This window comes from Paroedura picta, chromosome 5, assembly GCF_049243985.1.
Source record: "Paroedura picta isolate Pp20150507F chromosome 5, Ppicta_v3.0, whole genome shotgun sequence".
In the NCBI taxonomy this organism is placed as follows: domain Eukaryota; kingdom Metazoa; phylum Chordata; class Lepidosauria; order Squamata; family Gekkonidae; genus Paroedura; species Paroedura picta.
This window is the reverse complement of record NC_135373.1, coordinates 51317856-51342933: the sequence shown is the minus strand read 5'-3', so window position 1 is coordinate 51342933 and position 25078 is coordinate 51317856. Positions and strand designations below refer to the sequence as shown.

Sequence of the window (25078 nt, the reverse complement as noted above, 5' to 3'; positions counted from 1 at the left end):
AAACACTTCTTGTAGCCGAAGAAGCAGTCTGAATCTGTTTGAAAGCTGGACTTGAACAGTTATTTGCATTTATTTATTTACTTATTAGCCTGCCACTCCTGCAAGCAGCTTGTGTCAGGTAACAAAGATCTCCCATAAACCCCCCCATAAAATAACCCTAAAAACTCCAGCAGTACCCGGTGTCTAAAAACCCTCCCCCCTCATTCCCATACGGACAATATCCCACCATCGAGGTAGTAAGAAGTGGCCTGATGTCCTGGGAAAAAGGTAACATTGAAATCAAGACAAGAGGAGCTTAACATCAGGCATCTCCTCAGGTCGCCATTTTGAAAACAGTCCAGGGATCTAGGTACCAGATTAAGTCTCATCTGGTCAAGTTACTACAATTACCTATGTACAGAATTAGTCTGATGGATCACATAGTTTTGAGGGAAACTTTTAGAACTTGGAAGTATTATGCTTAAATTTAGAATTTTAGTTATTCTGAATCTTTTAATACATAAGGTTCCAATATTGTCTGACTTTGGTATTTACCCTGCTGGAATTCTGAGGATTCAAAATGTCAATCCCCTAATCTCTAGAAAAAAAAGAAGGATGAAGGAAGCAAGGTCAGCAGATGTTTTTGTGCAGGAAGGCCTTGAGCCCAAGATAGATCTCTAATGATCTACTTGTTGGTTCTAAGGAGATCCCTCAGGAAGATGAAGATGAAAAAATTAAATTACTGTCATGGATTATTCATGGTTGGCCCAGTAAACATGGATTGAGAGGTGATAGAAATATGGAAATATTTCCATATCATTTGTTTTCAAGAGACTTGGACTAAAACAATTAAACTAGATGGATTTGAAGCTTTTAATTTACAAGCCATTCAAGAAGATGCAGACCAATAAATGTTTTGTGAATTTTTTAGACTTCTTGGAGCTGAACAGAAAGAAATTTGAAAATTTGCATTTTAACTAGTGAACATTACCTTATTACATCTGTGGAGCATAACACAGTTGTTCTGAACTCAGAATCACAAGAGGTGGTTGAGATTGTGGACCTCATTGATCTTAGAGATCACAGTGATTCTGCCAGAGGAAAGTAACAAGCTACTTGTTCCTGTAGCAACTGGGCTGTAACTAATCATAATCACAAAGGGATCTATCCTAATAATTCATAAGCCATTAAGACCATTTCCATACTATAGGCTTCGCACTGGGCTGCAGGCTGGAGTTTGAGACAGGGCAGGTTGACTTACCTCTTCCTGCTCCCCCATGGGGGAGCAATTGGCCTGGTGCATCTTATCCACCCAAATTTGTGCTCCCGCATGGGAGCTGGGGCAGAAAAGTTCCCAGTGCAGAAACAGTCTAAGTGAGAAAAAGGTATCAACAGTTGCTTCCCACTTATCTTTGGAAGGGGATATTACCTTGCCTGAGCTTGCTGTTCATGGATCCAGTGTTGCCATTATCGATCCAGATGCAAATAAGATTACTTGCAAACATTAACACATACTCGTATGGAACAATATGATTCAATTACTGTCATGGAATATTCACAGCTGGCATAGTAAACAAGGGAGTTGCGAGGAATAGATATGTTGAAGGATTTCCACATTATTTGTTTACCAGAGACTTGGGCCAAAAGACTGAAGCTTTTAATCTACAAGCCAATCGCAGCATGACTAATAGAGGATACCCAAAGGGTGAGAAAGGTTTTAAATGTAAGTATACTTCAAACTAGAGGCAAAGCCCATTGTATGTCAAAATACAATGGGCGCTAGCCTTTCCCTGCAGGGAGCCCCCGGCAGCCGCGCTCCACGCGACTGCCGGGGGCTCTCTTGGCCTGCGGCCTGATGCATCGGAGGCGCTTTGAGCCTCCCGACGTGCATTGATGCATTGAGCCTCCCGACGTGTCAGGCCACCGGCTCGCAGTTGCTTCCTTGTCGGCATGGCGGAAATCGGCCGGGCCAATGGTCTGTCCGGAGGAAGGGGCCAATCGGCACCCTTCCTCATCCCGGACAGAGCCCGCCCTAACTCCTCCCACTAAGCCCTTACAGCTTTATTTAGTCCGCGGCACTGCAGGCTGTGTTAAGATAGATTTTTTTTGATAGTGCAATAACTCTCGGTTAAGATATATAGTGAAACTTTTTTATAATTAAAAGCAAAGAGCATTCTTTGCTTAAGAGATTTAGGTTTTATTGAAAAAAATGGTTAGCTTTTGATAAATACGTTGAAAACTGGGTTATCAGAAACCCAGCAACACAAATTATTCTCATGGGTGATTTGAATGCAAGATTCGGTCCTATCAATATGGATTTTCTAAAATCTAGGTTTGGAGAGGGCCTGGCCTTCTTGAAACTGGGTAACAGTAGAATATCTTTAGATATGGGCTTCAATGTTGCAGGCACCTATCTGCTAAACTTAACATCAAAATTTAACTTGGACATTTTCAAATGGCAACCAGGAACTAATGCTATCTGATCAAATGGCTAACTTTACTTATATCTCCACCCAAGGAACCAGCATTCTATTTTTCCATGGCCCATAACTGTCCATAATTATCAAGGATATGCAAACTTGGCATCATCCAGGCCAGCATACCTCCCCGACTGACAGGGAAAGTTGAAGGCTCAACACCTCATGTAGAAAGTTTTACTCCTTTTTGGCCTTGAACTTCCAAATAGCAAAGTATCAGACTATAATGGGAAGGTATCAGCTGTTCTTATGGGAGAGCCTCTCCCAAGTATTTATACCAACTCCATGAATAGTCAATGATATTGGCAAGAGTGATTCAGGCAGAAGCCATCAAATAAACAGTAGATCAATGCCAGGAAGCAGTTAGCTGATTTCTCTGCTAGATCTATGGCCTCTGTGATTTTTCTGAGGAGGAGTTCTTGGCTCTGTGATATGGCCTTGCTGGTGGAAACCAGAGCTATGGTGGGGGACCTCCCCTTTGAAAAGTCTACTTTATTTGCACACTTGAAAGATGAAATTTTATTGTTTATGAAAAAGAACAGTCAAATGGTGAGGTCCATGCATACTTTTCCTCCAGCTCAGAGGCAGCATTTTATCCATAGGCAACATGGACTTGCTACCGTTTTTTATAGGGAGCAGAGGCAAATGAGCCAGCAGTCCTTTTTGTATCTGCAGTGCTCCTTCCGATCTGCAGTGCTCCTTACCTGTTTTCTCAGGGAAAGGTAACCCCAAGACCAAGGTCCTCTCAGCATAGTGCTCAGAGGGAGCCTCAAAAATTTTAACTATTAAATGATTCTTCACTTAATTTTAAGGGTAGGCTATCCTGCTTTGAGGAGGCTTGACGTGGAGCCAGTTTCAGTCATTAGCTTCTCATAAAGGGACATGCCAATTTACTTTTATATTTGACCCAGTCTGGCCTGGCCACTTCTTCAGTTAGGACACATATAGCAGCCATGGTAGCCTTTCATAAAGAAGTCAAGGGAACCACTGTTTTCTCATGCAAACTGAAGCAGCAGTTCTTGAAGGGGTTACTTAGTGCATTCTCCCCAACCCCATCAATTGTTCCACAGTGGTTTCTATCCATTATGTTAGCCACCGTCAGGAAATCTCCCTTTGAGCCTTTGGTCACCCGTCCTTTGGAACTGATTTAAATGAAAGTAGCACTCCAGTTAGCTAAAAAAAGGTGGGATAGTTGGCAGCTCTCAAAATGGACTCACAATTTCTCAAGATTTTCAGTGAATGACTGGGCGTTCACCACAGTTTGGATTTCCTCCCCAAAGTAGTATCCAGATTTCATGTGGCCTAAAATATGGTTTTGCCAGTTTTCTTCCCCACAAGACCAAAGCATTGTTGATTATTGGGGCCCTAGGAAAGTTATGGCAGTGTCCTTGCAGTCTGTAGCAAGATGGGTAGTGCCTGCCATTCAGACTTGCTAAGGTAAGGGCTCATTCAACACCTGCTTAGGGGTCTTCAGTGGCGTTTCACCAATGGGTCTCGCTTTTGGAGATCTACAGGGTAGCAACCTGGTCTACAGAGGAGACATTCATGAAACATTATGCTCTGAATCTTCAAACAATAAAGAATGCTGATTTTTGGAGGCCAATGCTGCAGGAGTTGCTCCCGTGAGAGGCTCAATCCACCTCTTAAAGTGAACAGCTTGCTAGTGTCCCAATGTGGGGCTGCATAGAATGGAAGAGAAAAATACAGATGTACTTACCCGTAACTGTTGTTCATCAGTCTCTTCTGTGCAGTCACACATTCCCTCCTTGCTAAAAGCAAGAGAGCAAGATAGTACTTGAAGCTTATTCTATACAGATGATGGACTCTCAGGATCCAAGAATATGGTTCCCTGGTTATATTCAGGGTATTGCTTCAGTACTATATTGTGAGCATTTGCGGTGGCTTTGTAGGAACTGAGGGAAGAGGTGTCTTGCTCTTGGAGCACATGATGCAGGAAACCCTGTGCATGCACACTCCGACTTGAGTGGGACACCATATTTATGGAATTTTGAGGTAGAGGATAAATTGTCTTTGGCCGACTTGTGCAAGCATAGTCCCCATGTGTGTCTGCAGAGAAGACGTCAATGAACAACAGTTACAGGTAAGTACAAACTTGTTTTTCAAATGATGTGGGCAGTCTGGAAACTGGAAACCTATGGTTGAAGGGTTTGAAAATGAAATAAAGAAATAAAAGGTTTATAGGAATTGGTCCTCAGTAGCATTGGATCATCTACAAGGCACCATTATGCCAGGCTGTGTTAAAATTTGCTATTGTATTAAAATATGAAAGCATTTAAGTTTCATGCTGTAATTTGAAACAGACAAATGAAAAAAACCACTCTTAACCTGTACATTTTTCAAGCATAGCCTTAAATCTCCTATTCCTTGTAACTGTTCAAATCATAGTATGTTTGCCCACCAAACAAGTTGTATTGATTGTATCTGTGATCAAGTACTTTGAAATGGAGCAAGATGGGGAAAATAGGACAGGGTAGCCTTGCAAATTTTGACTTTGTAAACAACAGCAATTTTGGGGTTTTTTTTACTTGAGTTAAGGTGCCATCTAGTGGAACAGTTTCTATTTGCATGCTATTTTAGCAAAGTTTCAATTTTCAAACACTCAAAGACCCAAACATGAGCTTGATTGAGTCTTGAATCTGATTTAAATGTGAGACTGGCAAGGACACCAAGGCTTTGCATGGGCACGGGTTCTTGTTTAAATAACATTGCTATCCTGCAACTCAACTATGCATGGTGAATTTGTATGGTAGCATAGTATCTGGCATGCAAATTCACCTGCTTTACATGAGTTGCAACATAATTTAAAAAAGACCCTGGCTCGAGCATGTGCAAAGTTTCCTAGGAATGTTCTTCACTTTCCCCAACCTGAAGCCCTCAAGGAATTCCATTCTTATTTTGATATAGATTCTTCATTTTACATATGTAGTAAATGTCCTTGGACTTAGCTCTGCTTTTCTGTGTGACAAAAAATTTTTTTTGATCATGTGAGAACTCATCTGAAGTCTATTAGTGCAGCCCAGAGAAAGATCTGCCACCTCAGTAAAAGCTAGGTCCTAGGTTATATAGATTTAATTTAGGTTGTAGCCAATTTAAAGTTTTTCCTGTTGACGAGAATACCGATGTGTGTGTGTCTTCTGTCTGCCTCCCATCACAGTATTACATGGTTGGAGAGGCTGGCATTCTTTCTTTGATCTGTTTTTGTTTTTGTCTTTGACCTGGTTTTGTCTTTTTGTCATGATGTTGGTTAGAGTAGTGCATCTGATCCTAATCTCAAGAACTGGTCATAGGTACCTAACAGTCTTGCTAATTGCATGGCTTTAGCAATTTATGGTGAGATTGCTTTTTCATGAAGAAGAAGAGTTGGTTCTTATATGTCACTTTTCTCTACTCGGAGGAGTCTCAAAGTGGCTCACAGTCGCCTTACCTTTCGTCTCCCCATGACAGATGCCCTGTGAGGTAGGTGAGGCTGAGAGAGCCCTGATATTACTGTTCGCTCAGAACAGCTTTATTAGTGCTGTAGTGAGCCCAAGGTCACTCAGCTGGCTGCATGTGGAGAGCGGGGAATCAAACCCGGCACTCCTAATAACTAAAGCAAGCTGGCTCTCATAGTAAATAATAAACAAACAAATATTTTATTTGTATATTGTCACATCCCTGTTAGCTTGGGACAATTGACAACATTTTAAAACCAGACATCATCATCATAATAAAGCAGTAAAACAATAATCATCTCTTATTTATTGTCTCCCTTTGGGGGTTTTTCAGAATTTGGAGAGGTTCATGTTGGAAGCTGTTGTTATAATGTGATCTGTTATAGTACCTTGTTCAGTTTTGGAACCCAGTGTTAATATTGTTATTATTGTTATTATTATTATGATTATGAGGTACATCCTTGATGTACCTGAGCCTGATGGTAGGGCGGTATAGAAATCCAATAAACAAACAAAGAAATATGGCGTCATACCCCGTGAGTTTTCTATTATATATTGATCATGAGAAAATGTGTATCTTTTGTAGCCTTGTATATCCTGAATTCTCTCCTATTGCTTGGAGCTTTATTTTGCTTTGTTCTGTATTTGTGGGAAGGTGTCGCAGCAGGTCAGTGTTTCCTCTGTTTTGTTTTCCAGACCAATGGGCATATATCTACTAATGGAGATGTGTATCAGGAGCGACTTGCACGTTTGGAAAATGACAAGGAATCTCTTGTTCTGCAAGTAAGTATTTCCCCCCTAGTTCATTGTTTACTTCAGGAATCATAAAGCTTTAAATGTTGCTCTGGAGTGTTATGATTTTATTTGACAGCAAATTTCTTATCCTCCTACCACATTTCTGGTGGTTGGGATGGCCACTGCCAACCGAACTGGATGAAGGCTAAGAAGGCACTGCTGTATAGGTGGTGGAACATGCAAGTGTCAAACATGCCACCCCAGGAGCAGCTGCACCATCTCCCATAGTTGTACCTTTGGGCACATGGCTGTGGAATGTGTGTCTGCACAGGGACACGCCATCTGGACTGTGGTTTCCACTCTGAAGTGCTAGAACAATGGTTCTCATAGCTCAAAAGTATTTTTGAGGCCTCATGGCCAAAGATGCAAGCAGGTGGTGCAAGCAGGCCTCATGCAAGCAGGTGGTGGAGAAGAGTCTGCTGGGAGCAGAGGCCATCATGATCATCAAATTGTATTTAGGGCAGATAACATAATATATTAAAACAAATAATAATAATAATAATAATAATAATGTCATATTAAGACATTTATGTGGGCAGTGATACCCCTTACAGAGCTGAGTAGCCGTGACATTGAGGGCCTGTGTGGTGAGTGTCTTGGTTACCACTACCACTTGGCCTCACCTGTGGGAGCCAGGTCCTGTCAACTTGCTGCCTCCACTTGTCTCTCATTGTCTTGTATGATGATGTCCCTCCACCCTGCAAGCAACATGGAGGGTGGGATGCTGCTGTGGGCCTTTCCTCTGAGGTCAGTGAGGGAGGCCAAGGATGGAGTAGTAGCTGGAGCAGTCAGATACTGACCCTTGCCACCTTGATGGAGTGTAGTTCTGCCATCATCATGGCTCCATCTCTACGGCTAGGATATTTCCACAATGGCTCCAGGATCTCTCGTTAAGGACGCTGCCCCCATATGTCTAGTGTGAAGGAGATGGAGCTGAGTGAAGGGGAGAAGGACCAAGGTGGCTGAGCTCCCAGGCCAGGGACAGAGGGATGTGAGGCACCTCTGGGGACGGGGTGGTAGGAGTGGAGTGCAAGGTCTTGGCACCTACCTAGGAGCTCCTGTGGACTGACTGCTGTGTTTTCTCCCTGCTCCCTGATGTTTGCTGGTGATGTTATGGACCAGTTATATACCTTGAGACTGAAGAGGCACACAACCATGGCAGTCTCCATGGTCCTGCAGTCACTTGGCATCATGGGGTCCCTGGTCCCAGCACTTGCTAAGGAGGCAATGAAGAGGAGGGAGCTCATATCTTTAGATGACAGCAGACTTGTCCCAGCAGATGGGGTAGTGGTGGGGCAGTTGTGCCTGGGCTGGGTGTTGCCACTGATAGTGGCCCAAGGAAGGGGGGGATTCTTGACCACCACCACCACTATTTAATTTCTATACCACCTCTCTCCATGTTGGTTCGGGGTGGTTCATAACCATTAAACATACAATAAATTCAGTTTCATTAAGAAAATGAACAATAACATAGTGGTGGAAGAGTGCCATTTTGCAGACCCTGCAGAACTTTGGACAGCTCTGTCAGGGCCCAGATGTGTGCATCACTGGTCTGCTGTGAAAGTTGCCGCAATCACTTTTTATGGTTGTGGGATTTCTGATAACAATAAAAGTCTGGAGAAAAACTCTGGAATATAAAGGGAATTTGGTAAATCATGAAAATTGACAAAGGGAACTTTGCAGTGGATGCTCCTTATCACTGTTTGTTGTATGTCTAATGTTTTGCAGGTACTGGTAATTAATCTGAAACCTAAAGTGCCTTACTTTTATAACACGGGACTTTCTGATAAAATGTGTTAGGTAGATGTGAAGTGTTTCAATATATCCTTTGATTAAGAATCTCTTATTATTGCACAGGTGAGTGTTCTTACTGACCAGGTGGAGGCCCAAGGAGAAAAGATCAGAGATTTAGAGTTCTGCCTAGAAGAGCACAGGGAAAAACTGAATGCCACAGAAGAAATGCTACAACAGGTATTACAACAGAAGTTCCATCCAACGTCCTTGTGAGATATGATTTAATAATTACTTATTTTCATTACCTACTTATTTAAGAGTCTCTTGTGGCGCAGAGTGGTAAGGCAGAAGTCTGAAAGATTTGCCCATGAGGCTGGGAGTTCAATCCCAGTAGCCGGCTCAAGGCTGACTCAGCCTTCCATCCTTCCGAGGTTGGTAAAATGAGTACCCAGCTTGCTGGGGGGTAAACGGTAATGACTGGGGAAGGCACTGGCAAACCACCCCGTATTGAGTCTGCCATAAAAACGCTAGAGGGCGTCACCCCAAGGGTCAGACATGACCCGGTGCTTGCACAGGGGATAGCTTTACCTTTTACCTTACTTATTTTCAACTCTTACATACATCTAAAATGAAGTTTTAGTTCATTTAGTTGTGTGTTAAAAACCATTGAAAATGTTTGTCATAGTAATGTCCTGGATATTGATTGAGCTATAATTCCCTGTTGCTAACCCTGCCCTTTAAGATAAGGTAACCTATGTACAAGTGGGCAATACCCTGAACACTAATAGCTTGATATAAAAGTTGTATCTGTTGGAGTTCTATTCCAACACCATAATCAAGGACATTTTGATCTTGGCTTACTTTGTACTGGTTATCCTGCACATAAGCTAAAGTTCTTCTGATCTCACTCACTTGGGTGTTATTTGCTAAGTCAGTCTTCATCTTGGGGTCCTTCTTGGGTAGCTGTAAAGAAGGTATGGATTTTTAAGACATAGAACTTTGAAGGATTTCACCCTTAGGTTCCAGCAAGGACAGGAACATGCATCTGTTCATTTTACTTTGAAGTGTTCTTATTGTTCCCGGCTGTGTCTGCATCATCCTCTAGTGGCTGGCCCACCACTGACAGTATTCTAGATGACATATATAGGCCTTCAATAGAGTCACTGTGGCATGGTGGTTAGAGTATCACATGGGTCTGGGAGACTCAGGTTTGAACCTCCATTTTCTGTGGAAGGGCTGTCAGTAACCTTGGGCCACTCACACAGTCAGCCTTATCTTACTTTACTGGGTGGTTGTTGCAAGAATAAAAAGGAGGAATGATATCTGCTCCTGTGAGCTGCTTGGAGCAAGGGCAGGATAAAAATATACTATATAAAAATGTTTCTTGTGATTTTAAAAGGAATTTCCTTTTTAAACAAACCATTACCTGCTACTTTTCTATAGGAGCTTTTAAGCAGAACGTCCCTTGAAACGCAAAAGCTGGACCTCATGACAGAGCTATCTAATTTAAAGCTCAAGCTGACTTCTGTGGAGAAGGACCAAATAGATTATGAAGACAGGTTCAGAGACACAGAGGTGAGGGTTTAAAATAGATTATCTGAAACTTTTCTGTCTTTGTATTTCTGTGTATATAAAATAAAATAGGTTTTGCTCCTTTTTGGGGTTGGGACGCGAAGCATTGTTTTCTTATTTCACTAATAGCGTCTGTCAACCTCATTTCTGTCATTTGCTCATTTAAGTTTTATTTAAGCTTTAATAACTGGAGAGGATGAAGACACAGAGAGTTCAAGCCACATATGGATGCCTGGCAGAATTTCCCTACATCCCATTTTTACATTGTTTGGTTAAACTTTGTGACTGGTAACTGGTTGAGGCCAAGAAATAACATCAAGTAGATGCTGGCCTCCCAGCTTGAGAACCCATCTGCCCAATGAAATTCAGTATGGACTAACCCACCATCAGTAATATCTAAATTGGAAAGAGGAAATGGATTTAAAACAATTTTAAAACTTAATTTAAATTTATAACTGGTTAATGTTTTATACTGTATATATAATTTGAGTGGATTGTTTTAACCTTGATATTATCTGCCCTGAGCTGGATCAGGAAGGACGGGACATATAACTAAAATTATAATTATGTTATAACCTGAGGTTAGTTTTATGAGTCATGAGTTGTGCAGGCCTCAAGTAGAGCCTGATGCTGGAGGAGGAAAAATCAGATGCTGAAAAGAAGTTTCTCATATCCAATGAGTTGTATTGTGTGAACACTTTTAAGTAGTGAAGCTTTCATCTAGTTACAGTAGTACTAAACATAAGACACAATGTCAGTGTGCTGCCGGTCACCCCCCCCCCCTCCCCACAAGCCTTAGCTAGTGGAACGGAACATGTGTGGAGAAATCTAAAACACAGTCAAGTTTTGTAGGAGTAGATTTTATATCAGGAAACATGGGGCTACAGTTTTGGGTTGCCACAGTATATCTTCTGACATGCTAGTTCTGGCCTCAGTCACAAAGCACACAATTCTATGATGAGCCAAGTTTTTTTGTTTGTATATTTTAATTGTTTATTTATTTGGGGGAGCTTTTAGAATGTGGGTGGTCAAATTTTGTTTTTATTATTCTGGCAGTAAATGTATCAGCTAAACTTCATTGTTTAGGGTAGCATGTGTTCCTGTATCTTCAGTTAGTGCAGTCTCGTTGGAAGGCTGAGTGAGATGGGCTTGATATTTTCAGGAGCAGAGCAGCAAATCTTCACCAGATTCACTCTGTCCTAGGCTGCTTCCAGACTAAAGCCTGAGGAAACCTTTAGTGTGTGTAAATGTATTCTCTTTTATGGATTAAGAAGAAGGGGAGAAGGCCACCAAAAGACCCACATCTAAACTGGCCAAAGCTAATTGCTGGCGGAAAGGGAAGGAGGTGTTTGGAGGGGCGGATTCACTGGAAAGCTAGGCCAAGTTCACCACCAGGCCGCAAATATAGACAGGGGGGAAAGCACTTTGCCAGTCACACCAAGGAACACTGGCAAATGCGGGAAAAGAGGGAGGAGGGGTGGGAAAAGGCAGGGGAGAAAAGTACCTAGCCAACTACCCACTTTCAAATAATTAATTACTACCACTGATTGATCCCAAACTCACCACCTCAATCAATCCAATTGCTAACCTTCTGTCCAATCCAAGCCAAATTGATAACCCCTAACCCCAGTCAATTCAATAACTTACCCCAACCCAACTGAGTACCTCAATCTACCACTGGGCCTCTGAACCTCCCTCCCAGGAATCAATGTACCTGAATCTAAACCATGGATCTGATTGATTATTACCCTGTTAAACTGTTATCTTATGTTGTTGTTATTGTTACCATTGTTGCATTGTGGTTTATTGACACAGAAACTGAGTTCAATGTATACTTCTCTACGTTTCATGTGAACCACCCTGAGAGGCCTCAGGGGAGGCAGTGTACAAATGTAATTAATAAAGAAATAAATTATTTTTGAATATATGCTAAGGTATTGAATTTGAATTTGAAAACATATAAACATCCCATAAATGATGGTCTTTTATGCCTCCAGAGACTTAAAGCTTTTGATCTTTTGTAGCCAACATAGTCTGATATTTGATTTATGTGGGAAGTGTGGGGGTAAAGAAGCCAAAAGAGTCATTTCTCCTGTCTGCAAGTTAAATTGCAGCCAATCAAAATGCTCACCTCTTGCTGTTTTACTTACCTTTTGGAAGGCAGAGGTGAGCTGTTGGGGAAACTGTGGTAAAAGCTGTAATGGTCCCCAGGCTTATATTCCCAGATGCCTCAAAAGTGAGGCTCTGGAGCATTCATGTGGGGACAGCCTTTTCTTTGAAAAGCAATCATAGAATCATAGAACCATAGAGTTGGAAGGGGCCATACAGGCCATCTAGTCCAACCCCCTGCTCAACACAGGATCAGCCCTAAGCATCCTAAAGCATCCAAGAAAAGTGTGTATCCAACCTTTGCTTGAAGACTGCCAGTGAGGGGGAGCTCACCACCTCCTTAGGCAGCCTATTCCACTGCTGAACTACTTTGACTGTGAAATTTTTTTCCAGATATCTAGCCTATATCGTTGTACTTGTAGTTTAAACCCATTACTGCGTGTCCTTTCCTCTGCAGCCAACAGAAACAGCATCCTGCCCTCCTCCAAGTGACAACAATACTTAAAGAGGGCTATCATGTCCCCTCTCAACCTCCTTTTCTCCAGGCTGAAAATTCTCAAGTCCCTCAACCTATCTTCATAGGGCTTGGTCCCTTGGCCCCAGATCATCCTCGTCGCTCTCCTCTGTACCCTTTCAATTTTATCTACACCCTTCTTGAAGTGAGGCCTCCAGAACTGCACACAGTACTCCAGGTGTGGTCTGACCAGTGCCGTGTACAATGGGACTATGACATCTTGTGATTGTGATCAAACAGTCAACCCACCCCACAACCCCTGATATCCCCATCTTCTTCTTATATATCTTTATTATACAGGAACTCCTTCTTAAGGAGAAAAAATTGCAAGGGATCCTCAACCTTTTTTGAGCCTGTGGGCACCTTTGGAATTCTGACGCAGGGTAGTGGCTGCCACAGGACATGGAACTGACCCACTTTCTAAAACTGCATGGTAGCTGCCAGGAAAGGTGTCAGCAGGGGTGTCTTAGGATCTACAGAAACCATATTGGGGGCCCTGTCCTGCTGTATATATGTATTTAAGCAGTTACTTATGTTATCTGTCATTCTGATTTAACTATCATTTCCCACTCACCTCTCTGTTTCTCTGCACTGTTATCATTTCATAATTTCAGAACTAGTGCAACAGATGGAGCAAGTAGAGGGGAACTAATGCTCTTCCCAGGAAAGAGGCCACAATATGGGGACTGAGAGGTGACTCTTGTCACCTGTGGAAAAACTCTGTGTTGCCTGTTAGCTTGGTACTCTCCTTTTCGTAGGATGAGAATATGCTTCATTACCACATCGTTACATGATTAGAAAGCTCCATCATAAATACTTTTTGGAATACATTATAGTGATATAACCAGTAATACAGGTTTTGCAGTAGCATAACTTCCTTTAAAGGAGGCTGATGCCAGAACTAACACAGAATGTTGCCTCAATTTTTTCTATTACCTGCATTAATTTCTCTCCACCCTCTTTTCTTATATATTTTAGTTTGGCAGACTGAGAGGCTTTTTTGATCTGGTGTTTAGCTCAGCTGATGGGAACTATTCTTAGAATTTTGAAAACAGGTAGCAGGCATCACACATAAAAAAGGGGGCTGGCATGGCTGTGAGACCGCTTGTAAAATGTTTGCTATGTGAACTGAATACAATTACAAAACACTGTGAGAGTAGACAAAATACTTAGGCAGTTCCAAGCCAATTACCCACCTATGGTCTTTATGTTGGTGATGCCCACTGGGTCTTTCTGAACTGCTTCCTGCTCCAATGATATGTAAAGTAGGGGGCACAAGGGCAATATCTCAGCTAACTGCTGTCAGCAATTGACTACCTGTTTGCCCATTATTCTCTTTATTTATGTAGATATCTGCATTTTTATTGTGGCCAAAATGTTTCCCATGCAATTCGGTCTCAGGTGAAGGCAAACAAATCCTAACTGCTGTCTTTTTCTATGTCTCTCTGGAACCTGGGCAATTTCATTATGCTGTATGTTGATTTACCATCTCACTCCATTTGCAAGTCTGAACTGATTATTTTCATTCCATAACATTGTGTCTGAGGAAGTGTGTGCGCACATGAAAGCTCATACCTTGAATAAAACTTTGTTGGCCTTAAAGCTGCGGGACCCTACATTTGTTCTACTGCTTCAGATTAACATGGCTATCCCCACTTGAAGCAAAGCCAGAATTAGTTCTTTGGTTTGGAGAGGGGATGCTTTGTTGAAGAAGAAAATGGGCCCCAGGGAAAACATCAGTGGACCTTGTTAGGGGGTGACTGCTCTAGGATAAAGAGGGGGTGATTGCTGGGTAAATGCTATACTTGTTGCTGAGCATTGACATGGAAATCTCAAGCAGCAGAAATCGACAGCTTTTAGTTTCCTATGTTTCCAATGAAACCAGAGGCATGGTAGCTAATAATTGGTACATATGAATGTTCACTGAGGTTTGGCCTTAAGTTTGATTTTTTAAAAAACATGCTTGTAACAAAACCCAGCAAAGGGGTAGCAACCGATCTGCTTTATGCTTCTCTTGTACTAATCTTTTGTTACTTTTGCTTTCCTGTCAATCTGTTTGTTATACAGAGTTTGATACAGGAAATTCATGAATTGCGCTTGAAAGTAGGAGAGATGGATAGTGAGAGACTTCAATATGAGAAAAAAATTAAATCTACCAAAGTAAGTAATCCTCAGTGCAAATGAAGAAGGGGATGGGTATAGGATTGTCATCTTCCTCTGTACAAAAGAGGATTTTTCTTTTGATGTTGGAAGTATTGTATCAGTTGTATCTTTAATAGATTTACATGCTGTTGGCTTTGATTTAAGTCTTTGCATGCACGTGGGATAGGCTTTGAAGCTACCTGTAGGAAATCAGCTGAGCGGCATATGAGGGTTGCCTCCAGGCACCTCCAGATAGGTGTCTATTGAATGAATTAGTGCAGTTGTATGTGTGACTGCTATGATGGTGGCTCTTAGGAAAGCCTGGATCCACTGTTTTTACATAGATGCAGGGCTGGCACCATGAGCCTGCTGACAGACCCAGATATGATCATGCTGCACTAAAAATACAGCTTGTAGAGAGAACTGTTCTCTTTCAATGGTGGAAATTATCCAGACTGGTTAGGTCATACCTTCCTTTGCTCCAGACAGGGCTGTGTCAAATTTTGTATGATTCTTTTGGGTCTGCTCTTGCAGTTTTAATAGCCCTGCAGCTCCAGCAGGATGCTCAAGCCTGACTCTGCTTCTCTGGCTTTCAAGGAATAAAGAAAATAAAGTAAAAAAGATACACTGAGTTCCCCATTCTGGTGGAATCTAATCAAAAGCATGACTGTGGCTCTTAACAAGGTGGGAAGATCTGAGGCTTGAGAACTCTTCCCTGCCTCTCTGCTGCTGGCAAAGCAGGCATTTCTAAGGCTTAACAAAACACCTACTGGCCATGTGCTGTTTTCAACTGCTGGATTCTGCTGCACTGACTTGGAGGCTGCTGGGTCCTTAGGGAGCCTTTCTGTGACCAATGAAAGTGAGCTTAGCTCCTTCCAGGGGATGGGCAGTAGGTACTGGCCCCCCTTAGCTGTTCTAAGCTTTACAGAATAGTCTCTAAAAGGTCTTCAAGCAGCAGAATCAGAGTTGGGCTCTGAAGTAAACAACATATCCCATCAGTACCTGTTGGGGAACCAACTCTGACAAGGAGGAAAGGGAATGATCTGGGGAGGACTTGAACTCTAAGGAGAGTTCCTCTCTAGACTCTGCAAACCTGAGCATTATCAAAGACAAAGGTCATATAATTACCTTAAATTATTGTGGAGGCTTCACAGAAACCTAGCTCTTCAGCCTGCACCAATCTAGATGGATGAGGGTTCAAGAACCCATACTAGAATATGTCAGTTTGCCCCTTCCCCTGAATTCTTTGATGAAGCTTTAAGAGAAAAGTGTACTGACCCTGGCAATGGAAATCATCACCAAGAAATTCTGTGCCTTTCCTGAGCAGGTCAATGGAAGATCTCCAGGTCCCTTTAGTCGATGCCCCTGTGGTTGCTCTTCACTCTGGAGTAATACTTCTAAAGATGGGGACAATATACCGAAAGAACCAAATGATAAGGAAAATGAGACAGCCCTTTAAAAAAATCACACAAAGCAGCTTCACTGGCAATCAGGGTTTCAGCAATTCTTCTCAGTGTTACCGAAGCAATCGTGATCTGGGCAGATAACTTTTTACTAGATAGTGGAGCCCGACTCCCTGGCTCTTAAGTGGTTTCGCTTTCATTTATTCATTTATTTATTGTTATTGACCAGCATCAAAACATAAGAAAAACCACAGTAACATTATTAAGTTAACAACCAAGTTACTTAACATCAACCAAGGATTTTTGCACTCTACTGGCAATATAACAGAACTTCGCCACTGTATAAGAAATGGATTCAGCAAGTAAGATGTTAACTAACAGAGTGTCAGTATAGCTAAAGAACCATAGTAACAAAGGTGAAATTAGGCTATTTCTGATAATCCTGGTTAAACTCACAATGCAGAAGAATATGAGTAATCGAATCATTTGCACCCAAAATGCATAGGCACATGCTGAAATCTCCCATCAGAATTTAACAAGGGTGATATGTGTTAAGTATGGAATGGTAGAAAATCCCCCCCACATTTTATAAGGGCCATCCTATTTTATAGCTCAATATCCTAAGTTGTTGATAAACCAATTCTTTTGCTTGCCTGTATCCCATTCCAAGTAGTTGTTTAGGAGATAGTCCTATTTTGAGAAGTTTGATTATCTGTGTGCACCAGGTGGATTGTGGGCTAACTGATAGGAAGAAAGGAATAAGGCCTACAGGTTGAAGGCGAAGTCTCAGCAAGTAGACAATTATTACTGTCCATGCTTTAGTCTCTACCTTTATCAACATTGCCTCCTGCTGGAGTACCACATTGGCTGTACATTTTGAGGCATTAAAGAGGGCTCTGAGAAAGCCTGCCTGAATTTTCTCTAAATGGCACTGTATGTAAGTTGAACTAATGATTTAGCCAGAAACTGTTTAATTGCAGCAGGAATGAAGCCACCAGCCTTAGTGTGATAGAATCTTAAAATAGCAACTGAGCTCTTCTGAGTAGAGTCAGCTACAGAGCAAATCGGAGTAGTTTGCTTGCCATTGTACTGGAAAATCACTCAAAGATATTTAAAGCATTTAACTCGCTCAATGCGATGTTCATCTATGTACCAATTTTTTTTGCCCTGTTATCAAAACACATGATTTTTGTTTTGGTATAATGAATAACTAGGTGTTTCTCCTGACAGTGTAAATCCAAGGCTTCCAAAGCCCTCTTTAGTCCTATTCTAGTCTGTGAGAGAATTACCACATCATCGACATACAAAAGTATTTGTACCCTTTTGTTTGTAAGTTTAGAGGCATGGATGTCTAATTGCAGTTGTCATTTGATTAATTCATCATCAATATACATAAGTAGAGAACCGTGGATTCCTCAATGTGGACTCAGAAGAAAAAAGGAAATCATGAGGCACAATGATGTAGTAGTCTTCTCTATATTCCAATGTACTGTTGTAATAGTAATCGTAGTATCACATTGGCAAAATGCTCATAATGGTCTGGGGATTTCATAAAGTGCCCCTTTATGAAAGAGCAACCACTGACGAAGATAGAACAGAATGCCGGTTACTTAACCTAGGATACTATTTTGGTTGACTCTTTATGTTTGACCATTTAGACTATGTTATAACCTTTTTCACTTATAAATATAGAGAAGACTACTACATCATTGTGCCTCGTGATTTCCTTTTTTTCTTCTGAGTCAATATACATGTTAAACAAGAAAGGAGCCAGAATACAACCTTGTCTTATGCCTTTCTGTGTAGGGACTGAGTTATATCAATGGCCCTCTAACCTAAATGTGATATGAAGACTTCTATTCTTGTGAAGAGTAGAAAGTAGTTGCAGAAGCCATTTATCAGTTGTTGAGTTGAAGTGTTTTAACCATAGAAGGTCTCTAGATAGTGAATCAAATGCAGCTTTGAAGTCAACAAAAGCTACAAAAGGAATTTCTCTTTAAACTCAAAAGAGTAGCTGAGTTCACATTGAATGCCTCACAAGATACCATGCAGTTCTGTGCAAGGATACCATGCAGTTCTGTGCAAAGGCTGCAAACATGGCAATTAGGATGAACTTGTGTCTTAAGTGCTGGAAGGTAGATCCTCTATCTAAATCACAGAAAAATGTTAGGGCAGATTACTCTTTTGGGAAAGAGCCTTGGACAAGGTTCTGGTAGAAACAAAACAAAAGAAAACGATGATGCCCTCCACTTCTGCTAAAGAAAAAGGTGCAATAGGGAAATCTTTCAAGAGCCCATGAAGGCAGCAGCAACAACATTGACGAGCTTTTCTTCCTGAGCATCAGTAGATGAAATCTGTAGAGCAGCTAATTGGTTGTTGTCCTCTACATTCATAAGACGTTACAGAATTGATCAGCTGAGCTCTATTGAGGCCTCCTTTGGCAAAAGAGTCCTTCAACAAGTGGTGTACTTGCCTACTTTGGTTACATTGAAAGAGAACAAAATATTGGAGCTTACCTGAAAATTTTCTCTCTTCAGTGAGGTCAAGTCATCCATTTTTTCCGCCACACATGCACATGTGCGCACGTGTGTGCACACACAGAAATTAGTAAGGAGCTGGGCTATTTGATGATTGGAAGGGCAGTCTATATAAAAATTTGCATAAACCTGCCTGGAACAAGAGGAGACATTACCTAACCAACCTGGATGACTTTGCCCCCCTGAAGAGAAGAAACTGTCGGATAAGTCCAATGTTTCAGTCTTCATGAAAGACATTCTAGGTGAGGTTGACTATGTGCTAAATAGATGTTTCTGTCTTTATGTCTGTTGAAAGAGTTGTAAAGAACCTGATACTTTCCTTCCCTTTTTTGTAAGAATTGGTTCTGTCTTCAAAGTATTGCTGCTGTTTCTAGTGTCCTTCTACTGATGTGTATTATGGAGAGACCAGACAGGAGGGGATATGAAGTGGTTTCTCACCTACCCTCCCCACACCTCAGTGCCCACTGACTTTGCTACACAGTAAGCAGCCCTTCTTGTGTGACACTGAGCATACCTAAGCTCCTGCAAAGTCCATTTTGGCTTACTTTAAAGTAAATGTGTTTCAGATTAATCCATGATCCCCAGTGAAAGCCATTTTCAGCTTTGTATTTTTTCTACCTTTTACTTCTCTTTCATTCCTCTGTCTCTGTTACCAGTCTTTAATGGCCAAACTTTCTAGCATGAAAATCAAAGTGGGCCAGATGCAGTATGAAAAGCAGCGGATGGAGCAAAAATGCCAGATGTTGAAGGTGTAGTAGATTGCCGGGGCTGGGCTTTTGAGTAATTCCTTTGCCACAGATGGTGTGGTCTTGTTTCCATCTTGTTCCCTGTCTGTACTTCTAAAATACCTCCTGTGGATATGAAGTGTGTGTGTGTGTGTCTATTTTTTTTAACTTCTAGAAACAGGATGCAGTTCTGTACTTTTTATTTTGAAACCCAAGTAGCATTTCAATTGTGAGTGTGTTTTGTTTGACATCAACAGACCTCTTTGGCAGCTTACAATGAGAAGAAAAAAGAGATTGCAGATTTGATTTCTTAACAATACTGGTTCTAAATTAATAAAAACAACTTTTCTGGTAGTACCCCAAACTTGTCAGGTTAAAATGTCGCCAGGTCACATTTATCTATTCAAGGCTTGACAGATGGCTTAGGGGCTGAAAAAACCCAGTACAGTGCACCTTTCAGATATGCAGGTTCCAGCAATGTGGAGTGCTGCTAGGTCCTGGGAGCTCAGTGGTAGTAGCCCTTAATTTAGTTCCAATGGTTGAATTAGAGCAAGTGAGGATTATTGGAGGTGAGGGTGCTTAGATTGTCTGATTGACTTCTCATGATGGAACTGCAAAATGAAGGTACCAGTAGGGCGATCTTTTCAATATGCAACAGCAACTTGTAGTTCTGGAAATAAAATTTGAACGCAAGTTCATAGAAGGGGCAGGGCATTCTTTTCACCATCACTGAAGGATCCTTCTATCTCAAACTAGACTAGAGATTGAAATGGAAAGTGCAATTAGTCTTTTAGTCTTGATGCTAAAGCATGCATGTTTTCTTCACATTGCATTTGTGTCACTACAAACTGGCTGTTTTGTGATGATTTGCAGTGTTTCCCCCCTTTTGTTTGCCAGATGAATGTGTTGATAAAACTGTTTATGGGGTTTGTACTTAAAGATATAATGGTATTTTCTCACACAAATCAAAATCATTTCAATTCCACTCTCGATCTACCCAGTACATAGACTTCACTGTGTTGTTAAAATACATTAGGTGCTGATAATTTTGATGTTGTTTTGTTCATTGGCTGCATTGTCATATCAGCTTAATGTGCCATTAAGTTTCATGCATGTATGCATACTTATACATACAAGTAATGGATGATATTGTCAGAAGGCATAGAAATAACCTTGTCTGTGATTATTTCTATGCACAGCGCACTGGGGAAATCTTTGGCAAAGTTTGTCAAGATTTTAAACATCAAGTTTAAATTAAAAGCCATTTTCTCATTTCATTTTGTTTATTTCATTGTGTTGAATGATAAAACTTCAGTTTAGGACTGTGCCTTTAAAACATAAAGCTGTGTTGTAAATGTAAATTGTGTTTGCACAGGAAGAGCTAGCATCTTTAAAAGACAAACTGGAACAGAAGGAAGCAGAAATAAAACGACTGCAGGAGAAACTGGTTCACCAGGTGAGAGGAGAAGAGGTTGACCTCAGCGACAGAGGTAAGAAAAGATGATAGTCACTGTAGATGGAAGATGATGGACTTTCAAAAAGCTATGTCTGTGGTTTTTGACTCTGATCGATTCCACACTAGTGGTATTGCTTGGACTTGTATTTTTTATGGGCCGTTTTTTCTGTCCATTCTCACATTAAAATCCGGGTACCGACCTGAATCACCCTCTCACTGTGCAATTAGGAAATTCCCAATTACAGCAATTTCATCTTTCAAGGCAGAATCTAATTCAGGTCCGCCCAATGGAGAAATGCTTGCATTTGTGTTTTTTTCCTGCGACCGCCATTTTGAGTCATTTGTGCATGCTCCTTTCCTCACTGCCATCCTCCCTTGCCCTCCCTCCCAAAAATCTGACTTAAAAAAAGGCATGATCGTGTTTCTAAATATTAAAAAGCTGTCTTGCACATTAACCTAGGGTTTTTTAAAAATTACATCCACTATACTGGGGGGGAAAGAGCCTCTTGTGGCGCAGGGTGGTAAGGCAACCAACATGCTGTCTGAAGCTCTGACCATGAGGCTGGGAGTTCGATCCCAACAGCCGGCTGAAGGTTGACTCAGCCTTCCACCCTTCTGACGTCGGTAAAATGAGTACCCAGCTTGCTGGGGGGTAAAACGGTAATGACTGGGGAAGGGAGTGGCAAACTACCCTGTATTGAGTTTGCAAAGAAAACGCTAGAGGGCGTCACCCCAAGGGTCAGACATGACTCAGTGCTTGCACAGGGGATACCTTTACCTTTACTTGAATGCTTCCAGTCTGTGGGCCACTGTTTAGTATTCCATATTTGTTGGTATCATCTTGCTAAAATTTTGATGGACTAAGTTTCTGTAGTTTGAAAGAGCTCTATTGGTATACCATCTACTGCTAGTTTCAACCAATTGCTCTCAGGGCAGCTTCCACTTCACTTTCTAAAACTGTAGGTTCTTCTACTGATGCTCAGGTCCTCATGAGAACCCCATGGAGAGTTCACATTTCACCTGCCATCCAACAGATGTACTAGTTGCCAGTAGAGTTCTGGATCAAGTTCAAGATGTTGGTATTAACTTTTAAAGTCTTACATTGCCTCAGCCAGGCATATCTGAGGGACTGCCTCTTCCAATGTTTCCTAAAGAGCATTATGCTCTGCAAATACTAACTTGTTGTTGATCCCTTTACCTTTATACTGGGGGGAAAGGGGGAGGAGGCAATCGAGGGCACAGAATGGTGAAATGAAAGTTTGCAATGAAATGAAAGCTGCAAGCAGGTCTCATTTTGCAGGAAAATTTTTTTGAAAATGGAAAGGGAGCAAAGCATCATGAGAGGTTGCTTTCTTCTGACTTTCAGTGCAGAAAATGTGGCGAATTTCAGCCTGGAAATGAGGGGAGGAAACCCCAAATGCAGAAAGCAAAGTGTCAACTTGCAGCATCCAATTGAAATCCAAAGCAAGGCTAAAACTACATCTCAAATGAGGAAACAATATATGCTTTTCTGTTAAAAACAAAATCCATGTAATATCTTTTTGTTAGGGCCAACCAAAATGACACAATGTTGTGGGAGTGGGATGAGATGTTTGCAAGCAGCGCTCTGCTGTGAGGGAGTTGTTTTGTTTTACTTTAGTTTACTTTTGTTTTAGTCTCAATATTTTTATATTTATTTTGCTTTTAACTCCCTCCCCTCTCTGTTTTAGGAGGTGGGGTGGGGGGAGTGAGGGTTTTAATAACTGAAAAGACATGGTGAGTTTAGTGGGGTTCTAGTTGAATTCTGTGAAGCATTTTATTAAAACTCATGTTTTGCATTTTGCTGGGCTGTAGATCTTTAGCTCCCTCTCCCCTGTTCGGCAAAGCCGCTGCTGCTTGTTAGTTTGGAAGAGAAATTTTGAGAGACGCAATTTCATTCATTATTTCCTTTCTTTTTTCTGTTGCTATTTATTTATTAGTTCATTTACCTCTATCCTTTTTAGGTAGGGATAATTGTTTCAGTGCTTATGAATTGTAACTTGGTGTGTCATTTGGCTCAGCTTGTGGGTACTGAGTCCCTGTGTAGGGGAATCCTTAATGGCACTCATGTAGCCAAATTATATTTTATTCATAGTGAGAACAAATATCAATATGACGGCACTAGTTGTGCTCTGCAAAAGAACTTTTATATTTTGTTTAATACTGGTATCATTAATCTTTGCCTTGTGAGGCGTTGCCAGTTTCCCACACTTTGACTGATTCCTGGGGAAGTGCATTTGGTATGTTCCTTCCCTGAATATTTAGGCCATACTAAAATGCAAGCAGGTGGTTCACATTTTGTCACTTGCTTCATGGTAAACATTAGCATTCACACAAAGCAAGGTGGCTTTTTTGGTGGCTTTCTGCTTTATCACTTAATTTATCTTTTCAGATATTGAGGTCCAGAAAATGAAGAAGGCTGTGGAATCTCTCGTGGCAGCAAATGAAGAAAAGGTACTCGGGAATGTTGTTAGAGAGGCACTGAGAGATTCTGTGAAGCTGCAGCTTTTTAAAGCTAAACAAGTCAATCTGAAAGGGACACAGACTGTTGCACTTAGTATCAAAATTGATCGGAAGGAACCCCGTACCCGTTCACACAAATGAAAACTGGAGGTGGGGAGGATTTAATGTAATAGAAGAAAAAAAATGGAACCTGGTTTACTTAATGCCAGTGTCCATGAAGAGCCCTTAGCAAGTGTTCAAATGCTATACATGCTGGATGTTGCAAGCTCTGTCATAATTTAAAACTGAAAGCCTTGTTTTTTTGATCCATAAAAATTATTTTTTTTACTACTCTTACTAATAACTTTCCTGTTATTCCATGTCCCAGGGATGGGAACTCAGCAGGCAGTCTTAAATAATAAGTGTAAACATGCCTTCCTTTCCCACCTCCTTTTGTTTTTACAGGATCAAAAGATTGAAGAGCTTCGGCAATCTCTCAACCGATATAAGAAAGTACAGGATATGGTCATATTGGCTCAGGTCAAAAAAGGTATGACAGTAATGTAGCAGCAGCTCTTATATCAGTAAATTCCCTTGCTGATTTTGCAAGCTAAGCAAGAGTTCAAGCACTCTTCAACTATCAGTGAATTCTTTTCAAAATTACTTGAATCTCAGACAGTTCATTAGAGGAAAGTTTTCAATAAAGGTTAATAGTCCATATTGGCCTTCTTCTCTTGCTATGTGAAATGTAACTCATATGCACTTGCTGACTGAATCGTTGGCACTTGTGTTGACTATCTCATGTTTAGTTAAGAACCAATCACTTTTCTAGATAATAATTACAGTGATTATGATAGAACAGATTTAGAAAAAAGATTGATATTCAGCCTGGTCTGAATGACTGTAGCAATACATTTTACACACTAAGATTGATATTTTTTCTGTAAATATGCACTATTATGATAAGAAAATCAGATTTCTCTAGATGGAATTATCAGAAGAAGACTTAGTTAGATTTCTGGGTGTGTCTGATAATCCCTAAAAGCAGTGACACAAAAAGCTGAAACCTGGTTTGTTTTCTAAATTATTACTTGGAATAAAGTAAGGAAGTTTGATGATTTTGGCATTCAGTTTTACAGTTCTTGTAGGGTTCATTTTTACAAGCTTGTGTTCCCTGCTGTCTTGCATAAGGAAGAGTGTGGTTTATTTTTTCAATAAGAGTTAAACACGTGTATAGGTTTTTGGTCTGGTCTGCTCACCCCTTACTTACTTGTATTATCACATTTAAAGGCTGGTAACCATCTTTTAATGGATAAATTCTTGAGAACTCTTGCTATTAAACAGTTTGCATAGAATGTTTCAGACCTTTATGCTGTGATACTACATATGCTTGCAGTGAAGTCCCATGGGTTTCATCAGCTCTACTTGCAATTCAGAATGTGCAATTAAGACTACAGCTGTTGTGTATTAATAGGGTAAGAGTATGTCCAAAGGGAGCAATATGTACCTTAGGTGCATCTTTTGGATCTAAACTCTGCTCTCTTGAGAGCTAGCTTGGCGTAGTGGTTAAGAGTGGTGGCCTCTAATCTGGAGAACCAGGTTGAATTTCCCATTTCTCCTCCACATGTAGCGAGCTGAGTGATCTTGGCCATCTACAGTTCTCTCAGAACTCTCTCGGTCTCAGCTACTTCACAGGGTGTCTGTTGTGGGGAGAGGAAAGGTA

The 25078-nt window shown here is 41.1% G+C and overlaps 1 protein-coding gene across 5 annotated transcripts in view; it reads left to right on the top strand.

Moving 5' to 3' along the window:
* The window catches only part of PPFIBP1 (PPFIB scaffold protein 1), a 108972-nt gene that overhangs the window by 49361 nt on the left and 34533 nt on the right, over positions 1-25078 (top strand). For 3 of the 5 annotated variants that reach the window (XM_077337877.1, XM_077337880.1, XM_077337879.1), the window contains exons 4-11: positions 6605-6691; positions 8561-8674; positions 9881-10012; positions 14700-14792; positions 19371-19463; positions 20815-20929; positions 23306-23367; positions 23821-23905. In XM_077337877.1, the coding sequence (XP_077193992.1) occupies positions 6605-6691; positions 8561-8674; positions 9881-10012; positions 14700-14792; positions 19371-19463; positions 20815-20929; positions 23306-23367; positions 23821-23905 (781 nt within the window). The remainder of the gene's footprint in view (positions 1-6604; positions 6692-8560; positions 8675-9880; positions 10013-14699; positions 14793-19370; positions 19464-20814; positions 20930-23305; positions 23368-23820; positions 23906-25078) is intronic. The other 2 variants (XM_077337878.1, XM_077337881.1) reach the window with 1 other exon arrangement.